The following is a 13478-nucleotide window of genomic DNA, read 5'->3' as shown; positions in this document are numbered from 1 at the left end:
ACAGAGGCTAAGACCAGAAAATGGAAATACCCTTCGCGGCTGCCTTAAAACAGATGTGTATTGAACAGCTCCCATCTCAATGATGGAGAATGAAACTGTACAGTTGCATTGGTGGCTAGATGGCTGGCATGCAATGAGGACAAAAAAAGTGATATAAAAAGTAGGGGCCTTCAAACGACACAATAAGAATGTATTCCTTGGCTGGATTAATCCCAAGCATTAAATTACCATGCTGTAAGTAGAAGGAGAACCACATAAGGCACAACTCAGAAGACTTGAGTCCAGCAGTACTGATTTTCAAAAACAGCCCTACTTCCAGACTCACTGTTAAGGCAGTAATGCTTGGCAAAGGTGTGCATAAAAGACTAGGTGGGAGTGGAACAAATTTCTGCAACAGGTAACTTCCTGAAGAGCATGCAGAGGTAGCCACTCTTTTAAACCAGTACCTTTGAATGCAGCACAACCAAAGGAAAAAAATAACGCAGCTGACAATTTGCTCTGGAATGTGTCTGGCAAATGCAAGTTCAAACTTTAAGAAACAAACTAAAAGAATAACTATTTCTAGACTTGTAAATTTATTTCAAATGACATCTGAGATGACAGGATATAGCAAGACTGTGAAGGGATCTTTACCTCTTGGATTCTGTACCCCTAAAGAAATCAAGGGAGGAATGGACTGCTTTACAAGCAACACAGAAGCTACCTTAAGAAGGAAATGTGGCTTCATCATTAGGAATCCTCAAGCCTTGTGAAAGGCCAGCCCAGCTATGGTTTGTTATACATAAAGGTTTGATGGCCACTAACAAGAGAGTCTTCACTACTGTCAACTTAGCAGTTTCAAATGGGGAATGGGTAGCCTGCCAATCATGAAGTTCTAGTCCCATGAAGCGGAGGGGATTCCTCAAAAGAGGACAGTGATGAAGCACTCCTTTTAGGAATTGCTTGATTAGGCAGTGTTTGGCCAAAGTCTTAGCCTTATCAAGTTCATGATGTTTAGAAACAGGTGGCAAACATACTGACAATAAAATAATGGAGGTCCAAATCACATGAGTACTTTTGATAAGATTACCTTCTTTACAGGTTAGTGAGTTCACATTCCTTGAGTATCAAGTACTCAAGGCACAAGACTCCAGGAAATCACTACTGGTGTGTTTTCTATATGTGTACCAGCTGTGATTACTTCTTTTTTGAGAGGTATCTTTCTTCTTCATGTTTGTATAATCATTGAGTTGGTATACACAATGTCTGGGTGTGAGGACATGTGGGGATGTGTGGGGTTACCTCCCCAGTTCAGATTTTCACTATTTTGTTGTTTTGGACATTTGTGACTGGCATTGTGGTTCCTTAGCATTTTATTACATGGGGTTTAATAGTGGAACTATCAGAATTCCCCTGCAGGATGATTGTCTTGAAAAAATATTGCATACTGTATAAAATTTGAAAACAGATCCCATTTGGAGACACAGGTCTGCCAAACAGAGGGATTCCTTGAAAACTTAAAAGCCTCAGAGACCTCCACCAGCAATTTTTTGGCAGCTGAAATCCTAAAGTAATATCCAGACACTCTCATTTCTCCAACTGTGGAAGAGACTTTTTTCCCTAGCTAGGAGGTTTACTTGCTTTACTAGGGACCTGAGTATCTGAAGCCATGAACCTGTCAACCACCAAGGTGAGATAAGAATGAGTTGTGTTCTTTCTTCCCTGAACTCTGACATAAGACCTAGAATCAGCAGGAATTATAGTTAATTTATATAAGAACCTTCAGTGCTGAAAGATGAAGAATGTTGCTACCACTACTTACACCTTGCCTGCAGCACAAACAGAACATAAGGAAGACTGCATTCTCCCATGACTTCTGGATTGCCTGACATTTGAAGATATTTTTTGCTCCTACAGTGGTCGACCACCAAAGCCACCACTACTGTCTCTCCCTAGTGTTCCCTTCACTGGGGAACTCTCCACATCAGAAAAGGTCCTGCACTAAGGCAAATTTTCCACTGCACAAGCAGTGAGACAGGCTGGTTAACAGGCCACCATTTGACCATGTGGGGATTTTTTTTCCTACTGTAACTCTGTGCTTCTACATGCTGATGCTATGTGCATACTGGACTAGCACTGAGAGGATCATGTTGACTGTGATTACAACCCCTACCCGTAGGGTGGGCCCACAATATTCTGTTTCTTTCACCCATCCAGTCCATCACCATATCCCACCAGGGCCCCACAGGATGAATTGCCACACATCCTTCCCCTCCAGGTTAGGCAAACCCGTTTTCCCTCTCACTCAGTCACTGCAGCCACTAATCAAACTCAGAACAAATGAGCTGTAGTCAGGGCTTTATCCCTCCTACACCACAGAAGTGATTTCTTATAAAAACTCGGGACAGGAATGGTCTCTGTATCTGCAGCTTTAGGAATAGACTGTCTGTAACAGGGCTCAGAACATCTTCTATCTCATGCACTTCCCTGGGAAGTGAAGTGAATCAATGAAATAATCATGCCCTTGTTTATGGACTACTGTCAGAAAGGCAATACCACCTAATATAAAGGGTATGATTTTGTGCCTCTGTTTACTTAGATAAAACATGCTCGTCTGATTGTCAGACCAGATGAAACGTGGTCCTAGATGAAATTTGGCCTGCAATAACCTCATGATAAGGAACACTGCTCTTAGATACAAAAGTGGGACACAGCCTGCCTGGCCTCCTTATCCTGCAAGTGAAGTGGTCAGAATCTTAACCTTTGTTGCAGAAAAGGGAACACTTAAAAGGTTGGTGGGGAGGTTCACCATGCCACGGCCTGGGGACCTACATCTGATATTAGGGTGCTTCATGGGTTATTGGTGACTGCTGGCAATGGCAATTCACAGTCCACTGCAGGTCATGCAGTCACAGCTGGGCAAATTATACCTTGAAGACTGTGCCAGTCACTAAGTCCAAGAGATGCAGCAGAGTCTGGGTACAGAACCTGTATTGTACCTTCACCCATTTAGTCAAAGCCATAACCTCCTGGCCTCCACTGAGGGCAGAGATGACTAATACTGAATGACAACAAGCTCTGTGCCAACCAAGGCTATCCAAAGAGTGTGAGTCAGAGGAATTGCCTCTATTTATTGTGAGAATCTCCTCTTTTTCACGACTTCATCAAAAGTGGAGAAAACTGCTCTAAGAATTACATCCCTGAAGATAAGTCACTGGAGTCTACTTCTGATGGTGTCAGCAGCAACTGCAAAATCATCAACCAGCTCCATCTTCCAGCAAACAAACATGGGCACTAATGATCAGCTGTACAGAGCAGGTGATGGTCAAGTGAGTAATAGCTTCAGAACTACTAACAGCAATATTAGGACTGTTCAGATCATACAGGCATTTGACCGATGTGGACTGATCATCCAGGAAAAAAGTAGGCTCTTTGGGTGCATAAGAATGGAAGTAACTCTGTCAAGAAACTCTCTACTGCTGTCATTTCTAGTACATGTCTTATGGGAGGGAGCATATAGTGTTCACGGCATAAAAGCTAATGGGCTTGAAATAACACATAAAAGCTTTGATGCACAGAAGGTAAGCCTAGTTTCTGAATTTTGGGAATGCAGCAGCCTGAAGTACAGCTACTACTGAGCTAAATGCAGATTAAACAACTTACGTAAATGCGCAGAGATCACACAGCCTTCCAATGAAACTGCAGAATGGCAGGAAAAACAGTGTTTCCAGTTATACATGTGTCTTGGTAGAAGTTTTCCGAAAATCAATAAGTCCATTAGGATGTATAAGCTCTTAAATGGTACTGAGAAAAGTTATCTCAGCCAAAAATCTACTCTACTACAAATTGCTTAAGGACCTTCCACTTTCACCTTCAGATTTTGATACTGAATTTTTTCTACAGTTTACAACTTCAAATCATGCACTTTGGGCAACACCTCTCAAATATGCCTGCTTTTCAGGGACATTTCTGATTTTTTAATGTAAAAGTTTCTTATGTTTCTTGTAAAATGTACATTTTTTATACACAGCAGCATTGATTACTGTGACTATACAAGGCCAGACAATGGAGCAACACCGTCATCATCAAACATATTCTTTTGCATTTTACATGGGTCACGTTGTCACATCAATATTAATCAATGTTACTAAATCATATAGGGCCAGTGTTTACACCACCCTGATGTGGACCACACATAATCCATAAATACTTACATCTCCTTCTTCTGTCAAATTTGATAACTAGTAGAACCAATATTAAAAAAGTGTACTTGGTCTGGGATCTTTGTTCATGACTTACACAAGTCTGTGTCTCTGACTGATGAGCTTGAGAGCTATGTCTAAAGTCTAACAAAGACATGATGATGTTCTGCTTATTGTCAAGGGCAATTTAATTTCCACAATAGCAACAATAAACAGCATTGACTAAACATATTTTACCACACTTTAAAAGGAAAAAAATTAAGATTCTTGAATGGAAAAGGAGTGTGTCTATATTTCTCTCCCAAAGAGGCAATCCAGTTTTGAGATATACTCCCCCCTTTCAAAAACAGTTTGAGAATACTTATAAAGGGAGTAACACCATTTTGGAGTACTGAGGAAGTGGAACATCAGCCAGGACACAGCAAATGAATCATCACGGATGTTTGAGGCACATGACTCTCTGTTATTCTTGCAGCCAGGTATACTGTGCTCTTACCTACACATGAGTTTGTTTGGCAAAGTCTAGACTTCCTCTGACATGCACTGTGGCACGTAATAGTCTAAGTGCTTTGATCCATTTCCACCTCCAGTATTCCTAATTTATGTGATATGTGGCTTAATAAAATACTCTAAGTCTGTATTACAGGCACGTCCACATAAATGTCTTTATCCCCCAGTGAAATAAGGTATAATAATACATAGTTTTTAAAGGCTGCGTCCTGGGCATATGTGGTGATACGCGCATTAAATTCTAGGGACACATGGCCATACTATCTCTAAGCTAACATCACCAAAGGTAAACTTCACCAAAAGTCTCAGTGACATCAGTGTTGTTAAAATAGTATTTTACAAATAATTTTAGGTGTCAAAATAAATCGCTACTCTGTCGGCAGCACATGCTGTGGTGTAAAAGGTACGTGAATAAATGTCACCATAACAGTCTACATAAGAGACATCCAGACATCTGGCTTTGAAAATAAAGTGGGAATGGTAGCTGTTCCAAAAGCACTTAAATCATTAAGTAAAATAACCATGAAGAAAATACAAATTTTTATGCCATGTTTAAGATTGTGTCTTAAGCACTGAATGATGAACTCAAAACACAAGACTAGCACACAGGAGGGTACTTAAAAAGCCAGGAGGGTACAGCATTATTCCTTGGTTTGTGTCAAAGACAGAGCAAGTCAGACAGTGGTAGCCAAGACTTGAGGCACCCTTTGCAGCTCCCTGATTTAGTTCTCCTCAACTATAAAAAGTTCTCGTCACCAAGCTGGGGACCCAAAATACAGGTCCACTCCTTTACGCTGAGGATAAAAATGGTTACTTCTTCTTTGTAAACTGTAGCAAACTGGTTTCTATACACTACTTATAATGCACAGAGAGCTTAAACACTTTAGTCCTGATGACAAATTATCACCATTCATTTCTGTATGCCGGTACTGCACCAATGAAGGACTGGCATTTGTGATTACTCTCCCTGAAATTTTACGTTTGGGGAAGTTGCTCCCTTTGCCCCTTGTCCCACCCTAGCTACACCTCTGGCAAGTCATGACTGTACCGTAGTTGACCAAGGTTTGAACTGTGGGCCTAGTCACCGGAATAGGCCTCATGTATCTCATCCAAACTGGCAGAGATTCAAGGTCTGCTCCTTGGGTACCACCTAGCAGGAGGTTGGATGAGAGCTACAAGTTATGAAAATGAAGGCAGTACATTTTTAATAAGGTGAACACAGCACTCTGGCTAGGGTCAAGAATGAGTGTTCCTCCCAACACTGAATGACACCTGTGCATTGCTAGAAGGAAAAAGGAGTTAAGAAAAAAGGATCCCAAGTAAGGTTCAAAGATGACTGTGCACTACCAACCATTTTATGTCCCCTGCCAACCAAATGATTAGTGGTCGCTACCTAACAGGATTTCTCCCTCCGGTATCCCTGACCTGGAAGTCACAACAAAGTTTATAATCTATGCTGGGGAAATTTGGAAAACAACACATTAAGAGTGTAGCTTAGAAAAATAGAAATAAGAGATTAATTTAAAAGAAGTTATAAAGTGAAAATGCATAAAAAGAGGCTTATAAAAGAAAAGAAATTAAACAATGACACCAGTGAATCATGCCCATAAATACAGATTAGTATTTCTGTCAAATCAATGGAAATGAAGTACACTGTTTGAGATATTAACCAGACCAAGGCAGAAATATCTGTGTTATAAAAGTCATACTGTATCCATTCTCTATTAGTGGCACTAGTACAGGATAAGAATGCTGAACATGGTAGTCAAAGTACAAATGGAATAGTGGTCAAGCTTGCATGACCTAGACTGGTAGAATTCTGTCAAGCAAACACTCTCTTTAGAGGTCTAAGAGATGGCTTTACACATGGATATTACCAGATAGCTGATATTAAAACAAGACTGACTTTATATTTTATAGTCATAGAAAGAAGAGCTGTATGCAGACAGTAAAAACAAGACCTGGAGCTAGCTGATTGTGACTCGGATCATCAGATTCTTATCGCAAGGATTATATGAAAGGCTGTGCACCAGAAAATCTATGCTTTTGAACTGTGGTGTTGGAAAAAACGTTTGAAAATTCCATGGAGTGCAAGAAGATCAAGTCAATTAACACTTAAGGAAATAAAACTGTTCACTGGAAGCTCAAATACTTTGCTACGTAATGTGAATACAGGATTCACTACAGAAGACAATGACACTGTGAGACATCAACTCCAAAACAAGAAGGGAGCAGCTGAGGGTAAGTTGAATAGACAGTATTACTGAAATAATGAGTGTGAATTCCCAAGAACTTAAAAAACAAAACAACTGTTAACAGACTGGTCTGGTGTGCTGAAGTCTCTGAGGTCACAAACAGTCGGACTTGACAGAAAGAATAAATAGCACTATCACCATAAACAACTATATGGGAGTACTGCACGTCATAGTGTTTTTCATTAAAATTAGGTCTTATCTGCCTCAACTGGTGGTAGTGCAGGTGGATGTAAACAATCCCATGGAACTTATCAAAAGAGAGTAATGAATTTTCCTTGTTCCCTAAGTTTCCCTTTGTCAGTGGAGTTACTTCTCTGTAGAAAAAGGCTACAAGCATAGTGAAATTATCCCAGTCAACAAGGCAGAAGTAAATGAATGAATAAATATTTTAAAACAGATTCAATTAAACTTGCACACTGACAAATAAATATAAAAATAAAATAGATTCAATTAAATTTACAAGTTAACTCCAATCACTGAAGTAACTACATAATAATGGACTACAGTCATTGGATGGATGACTGAGTGTAGAAAGCACTAATTAACCAAAGATTGTTAACTATTCTTCCGTTGGGGATGTTGCATAGCCTTTCTGGTGTATAACGTAGGAAATTCAAGCATAAGTACAGAGTACTGAGATGCAAGACACAGGTACTTAAAGAGACAGACAACTGTTAAAAACCTGCAGAGACAGAAAAGGTAGGTGTGTCACTAACTATTGCGCTCTGTGCTGTTCTATCATTCCTTGAAAACACTTGGGGATAGCTCCAGTATTACAGGACATTCCCCTTCTGTTGTGGAGGCATGCTGCAAATGAGTTTTGTCAATGGAGGAATCAGTTTAATAAATTTAACATTTTAAGACTAAACAAAGCAGAAATAATAAGAAAAAATGCAATTACAGGGTGCTGATCTTTGAAGTACTTACAATCTTTCCTCCAGACCTCTGGTCAAATGGTACCATGGTTAACTTTTTACCATCCTTCTTGTACATGCAATAATGCTTCACCCAACTGGAGCCAAATGGAGCAGGCCCTAAATCCAAAAAACACAATTTTATAACAACGCTTCACAGAAAAGTAACAAATACAGCAAACATAGTCTCAGATGAAATAAAAGAAGACAATGGCAAGTCAGACAGCAGTATTCAGTGTTTTTAAGAACACATGGATGTTCACCCTATTTACTCTCAATTTTGTTTAGATTACATGTGTGTAGTTCTAAATGACAATAAAGTTTTCTTTGACTTTGACTTTTAAAACCTAAAACTCAAACTGTACAGTAGTGTAAAATCTTACCATAACAGTAAATGTTCCATTTTTCAAAGTTGCAGTATTCATAACAAGTGGGATCTCCTGCCAAGGATAGCCCAATGTCTGGTCAGTATACCAAATCCTTTACAGCCTCCTAGTGTTGTACTTCAGATGTACGCTCAATGCATAGGCATAGGACATTTAGGTGACATACAAATGCTCCATACTCGGAAATGAAGTGCCCCCGGAGAAAGAAAGTCATTCCAGTAAAAGGAAAATGTATACATCTAGAGGGGAATAAGAAACAAGAGCGAGACCCCTCGGCCAGCAACTAGTTCCCAACACAAGAAAGAAAACAAAGTGGGTAGGAGGGGAGGGACTGAATACTGCAACAGTGAAAATAAGGACATTTATTGTTATGGTAAGATTTTACACAACTTTACTATGTCCTTCCATAACACGTTTGCAGTATTCATAACATGTAGGAGGAGGAAGGCACAGATGACACCTCCACAAACTCTTAAAGGATATATCTCTGGCAAATCCTACCCTGGCTATAAAGATGCCATCCCACTTGTAATGTTTAGTAAAACTGTGGACAGAGGACCAAGTGGCAGCCTCAAGGATGGATCTAGTATCTAAACTCTTGAAGAAAACTCCAGAAGAGGCTACTGCTCTCATAGAAGGAGCCCAAACTGAAACAGAAAGTTGTTTCCATACAAAGAATAAAAAAGAAATGGTCTTAGAAATCCAGGAGGAAATGGTTTGCTTAGAAACCACCAAACGCAATGTTCTGGTATGAAAGGAAACAAAAAGATGCTCAGCATTGTGGGTAGCCTTTACCTTATCCATATAACACCAGTACAGTCTGTGAAGATCCAAAGTGTGAAGAACTTTCTCACTAGTAGATTGCAAAGAAAGAAAAAAGGAATGAAACTGGACATACTGATTAAGAAACAACTCACTGACAACTTGTGCTTAAATGAAGGATTAGTAATTCAAAGCCTGAAATTCAGAAACTCTCTTTGCCAAAGCAAGATCAACCAACCAAACAGACTTCCAAGTGCATTGTTGCAAAGAAAAAGAAGAGGCAGGATTAAAAGGAGCCTGAGTCCGTTTATTAAATTAAGGCCCCAAGAGGGAGAAATACATTTTCTTTGTGGTCCAATATGAAGAAGGCCTTTAAGGAATTGTTTAACCTCAAAATGAGAGGCCAAAGATGGGTTCATGGGCAGATAAGTAGAGTTTGCTGACTAGTGAGCTTTAAAGGAAGAATATGCTAAGCCAGCATGGAACAGTTCACACAAGTAAGAAAGGACCAAAGGGCTTCACACTGAAAAGGGATCCAGATGTTGATTGAGACACCAAACATAAAATCTTCTCCATTTAGCCAACATGAGTTTCTGGTAGTGGGTTTCCTGGCCTCCTGCAGAACTCTGTGTCCTCAGAAAAGTGGTGTCTGAAAGGGATCAAAATTTTATCACACAAAGTGTCAAATGAAGAGTGGACTTGTGAGGGTGAATGACAGACCATTTGTCTTGTGTGAGAAGATCCATCCTTTGAGGTAACTTGTGATGACTGCCAGATGAAAAAGGAGGGGGAATGAATGCTGTTTGAGCCAAAAGGGAGTCACCAGCAAGATTCTGGTGAGTCCTTTCTGATCTTGTGTAGGACCTGAGGAAGAGGAGGATAAGCATAGAGGATCATTCCCTTCCAAGAAAAGGACATGGCATTCACCTCTCAAGTCAGAGAACTTGGGACTCTGGAACAGAAGTGAGGAAGTTGGCTGTTCTGAGGGGAAACAAAAATACCTATTTGAGGAATACCCCACGAATGTACTATGTCCAGAAACACCTCTCTGTGAAGCATCCATTCATAGGTAGGTACTAGGCTATCGGCCCTGGGGCCTATATAAGCCCAGCCAAAAAGGTACCCTGGCTTTTGCCACCCAAGAAAATTATTTTCCTGTGCCACTGTCGGGCAGAGCAACAGAGGTGATCCCCGGGGTGAATTTCCTATTTCCCATCCAATCATCAAGATTTTTCTTGAAGAGTGCTAATGAGGAGCTTTGTTTGATATACATAGGTAGTTTATTCCAGAGTATGGGAAAGACTCTACGACAGGAATCTATCCCTCCGGCATGTTCTGTTTATTGTGGTGACATGGTTTAGGTCCCTAGAGTATGTAGCTCGGAGGGATTGGGATTTCGTTAAGTGGAGCATGTCCAACAGCTCTGGTTTTGACATAGCTTTGTATGTTAGGCAGAGATCACCTCTGAGTAGGCGATATGCGACGGAGTAAAGCTGGAGTTTTTTGAGACTGTCTGCGTAGGGCATCTGTTTGAGGCTGGTAATCCTCTTTGTGAAGTATTTCTGCGGCCTTTCCATTTGTTGTAGATGTCTTCTGAGGTACATACCAAAAGGGGCGTTGTACTCTATAATGAGTCTAATGAGTGATGAGTAGAGGGGAACAATGACCTCTTTTTTTCTGGATGAGAAACCTTTTGTGATGAGGTGTGCCACGTAGAAGGATTTCCTGACTACTGTGGCGATGTGATTATCAAATGAGAGACTACTGTCCACCTGTGTCCCAAGGTCTCATTATCACACTTTCGGTGTTTAGTATACTACCACCTATGTTGTAGTTCATGGGTACAGAGATTTTACCAAAGGGGATGACAATGCACTTTTTGGCATTGAGCTTGAGGCCATGGCTTTGACACTAGGCATCTGTCTCAGTGAGGCCATTTTGTAGGATGTCTACATCGTTAGGAGTTTTGATTATGGCTCCTAGTTTGCAGTAATCTGCGAACTTCATTAGCCAAAGACCTTCTGTGTTAGCCTGTACTTCAAAGAAGTAGATACCAAACAGGAGAGGACCCAGGACTGAACCCTGTGGTACTCCACTTGTCACTGGTCTGAAGTCGGATTTGGAGTCTGCTACTTTCACAGTGTGGGTTCTGTCAGTGAGCCAGTTGTCAACCCATCTTGTGACATAGGGAATTATACCTAGTTTAGTGAGTTTATCTATAATTCCGGAGTGGGGGAGGGTGTCAAAAGCCTTGGCAAGATCTAGATAGGCTGTGTGAACCACCTTACCCTTGTCTACGGCTTTGGTGACTGCTTCAAAGAATTCTATCAGGTTTAAGAGACATGATCTGCCTTTTGCAAACCCGAACTGGGTGGGGTCCAGAGTTTGGAGATTACCAATGTCTTTGTTTATAAGTTCCATGATGATATGTTCTACGGCCTTGCAAACTAGGCTCGTCAGGCTAATGGGGCAGTAGTTCCCAGGGTCCATGGTGGCTCCCCCCTTGTGGAGTTGGATAACCGTTGTGGTGCACAATTCAGCAGACACAAAGCCTGATATGAGGCTATGATTGAACATGGTACTTAGATGGGGTGCCAGTTCATTCTGTAATTTGTGTAGAACGCAGCCTGGGATGTTGTCTGGTCCCATGGATGCAGTGTTCTTGGCTTTGGAGAGTGTGGTTTTTACCTGTGCAGCCATGATTACAGGAACTTTGCATTCTTCCGGTATAGAGATGGGCTCTTTAGGGGGTGAGATGGGGGTAAAGTTAGCACTGAACCTATATGCCAGGATGTTGGCAATATCAGTTGGGTCTGTATATTGTGCTGTAACTCAGAGCAGATCTGAGTGTTGCCATTGAGATTCTTGACATAGCTATAGAATGCTTTGTGGTTGTCTTTAGAATCAGTGGAGATTTTGTTTTTGTAACTAGCTTTGTAGGATTTTATCGGGGATCGCAGCTTCTTACTGAGGCTGACCAGGGAGCTCCTCTACTCATGGTATTTTACTTTCTTTTGCAACAGTTTCTTCCTTCTGTTGTACAGTTTGTTTATGGCAGGGGACCACCAGATTGGCTTCCTTTTTTTGGAAGATAGCATCTTGGTTCTGTTTGGGATAGCATGATCCATGCACTCATGTAAGTGCTTATAAAGTGCAATTGTGTAGGATTCAGTACTAGTAACTGTATTGTCCATCTGCAAGCGTGTTGTGAAGTTCAGCACTTCTGTCTTAAGAAGCATGAAGTTGGCTTTGGAGAAATTTTTTACCATGGTTTCCTTAATGGGGGGTGGGGGCAGGATGTGGATATCTAGGGTAATTAGCTTATGGTCAGATCGGACCAATGAGGCGTTGACTTCAAGCGTGGAACACCTGTCACTCATGTTGGTAATGACTAGACCTAGGATCTAGGATAATTCACATGAGGTTGTGTCCTGAACATGCTCAGGGAGTCCACCACTAAGTTATGTTCTGAAGGTATGCAGACTACCTGAAGTGTTATCTAGTGGCAGATAGTCAAATCCCAGGCCTGAAGGGCTAGTCTGCAAACAAGACAAGACCTTGTGCCCCCTTGTTTGTTGATATACCACTTGACAAATAAAGTGAAACTCTTCCAAATAATCAGCTGTTTCAGAAATCTTTATATGAAGTACAGCGATAAGTTGTACTGTAACAAGGCAAGAAAAAAGATGGCTACTCTGATTTTTGTCCAGAGGAATGTGGCTTTTATTCATTTGACTACAAAGTTAAGCACAATATCAGCTCTTGTACCATGACATCAAGGGATGAACCTTTGACTGTGTGCCAATCAACTTGTGTTTGATCAGTAGCACAGGAGCTGTAGGGGCCAGGTGGGGGGAAAAAGTTGGGTTTGATCAACTGATGACAGCTCACTCATCATGGGGGAGGTGCATGGCCTGCCACACTGCTGAGACCTACTGAAAAGTAGATGATATCCTGCACAAGAGGCCAGGGAAAGCTTGCACTGCTAAGCAGAGCATGTGCTACTCAACCAAGAATGAGATGGGTGGAAGCAAACACAGAATAATCCACTCTGGCAACCACTGTAAGTGAGCTGGCCAGTTGCAGGAAGGGGCTCGGGGAAGGTCCGCCATGAGTCCAGTACACCAGTGTACTCCATAATGCTTAACTCTCAGCTCCACAGGAAAAAATGGGCCAATCATTCAAGCCTCAAATGGGAATAAATGAGAGAGAGAGAGAGGGCTCTTACTGTATTTAGTGGTACCTGGCTCTTGACACAGGAGGGAACAAATGAGTTAGCTGGGCAGCGATAATGGAATCACTGGGAAAGGTCCTGGGATATGATTTAAAAAAAAAGATTATGCAAGTTATGCACAATATCAAACTTATGGACAGCTGCTATCTGCAACAAATAAAATAAAGAATCAGGTAACATAGCACTATATAAAACACTTGTTTAATTTCACAAAAGTAAAAACAATAAAAATACAT

At 41.0% G+C, this 13478-nt stretch overlaps 1 protein-coding gene across 1 annotated transcript in view; it reads right to left on the bottom strand.

Moving 5' to 3' along the window:
* ARHGAP10 (Rho GTPase activating protein 10) overlaps positions 1–13478 on the bottom strand; it is a 2173597-nt gene that overhangs the window by 752497 nt on the left and 1407622 nt on the right. The window contains exon 9 of the mRNA XM_044063456.1: positions 7874–7980. Coding sequence (XP_043919391.1) covers positions 7874–7980 — 107 coding nt within the window. The remainder of the gene's footprint in view (positions 1–7873; positions 7981–13478) is intronic.

This window comes from Protopterus annectens, chromosome 2.part1 (assembly GCF_019279795.1).
Source record: "Protopterus annectens isolate FY-2018-M chromosome 2.part1, PAN1.0, whole genome shotgun sequence".
Classification (NCBI taxonomy): domain Eukaryota; kingdom Metazoa; phylum Chordata; order Ceratodontiformes; family Protopteridae; genus Protopterus; species Protopterus annectens.
The sequence above is the reverse complement of the archived record's forward strand: the minus strand, read 5'-3'. Positions and strand labels throughout refer to the sequence as shown.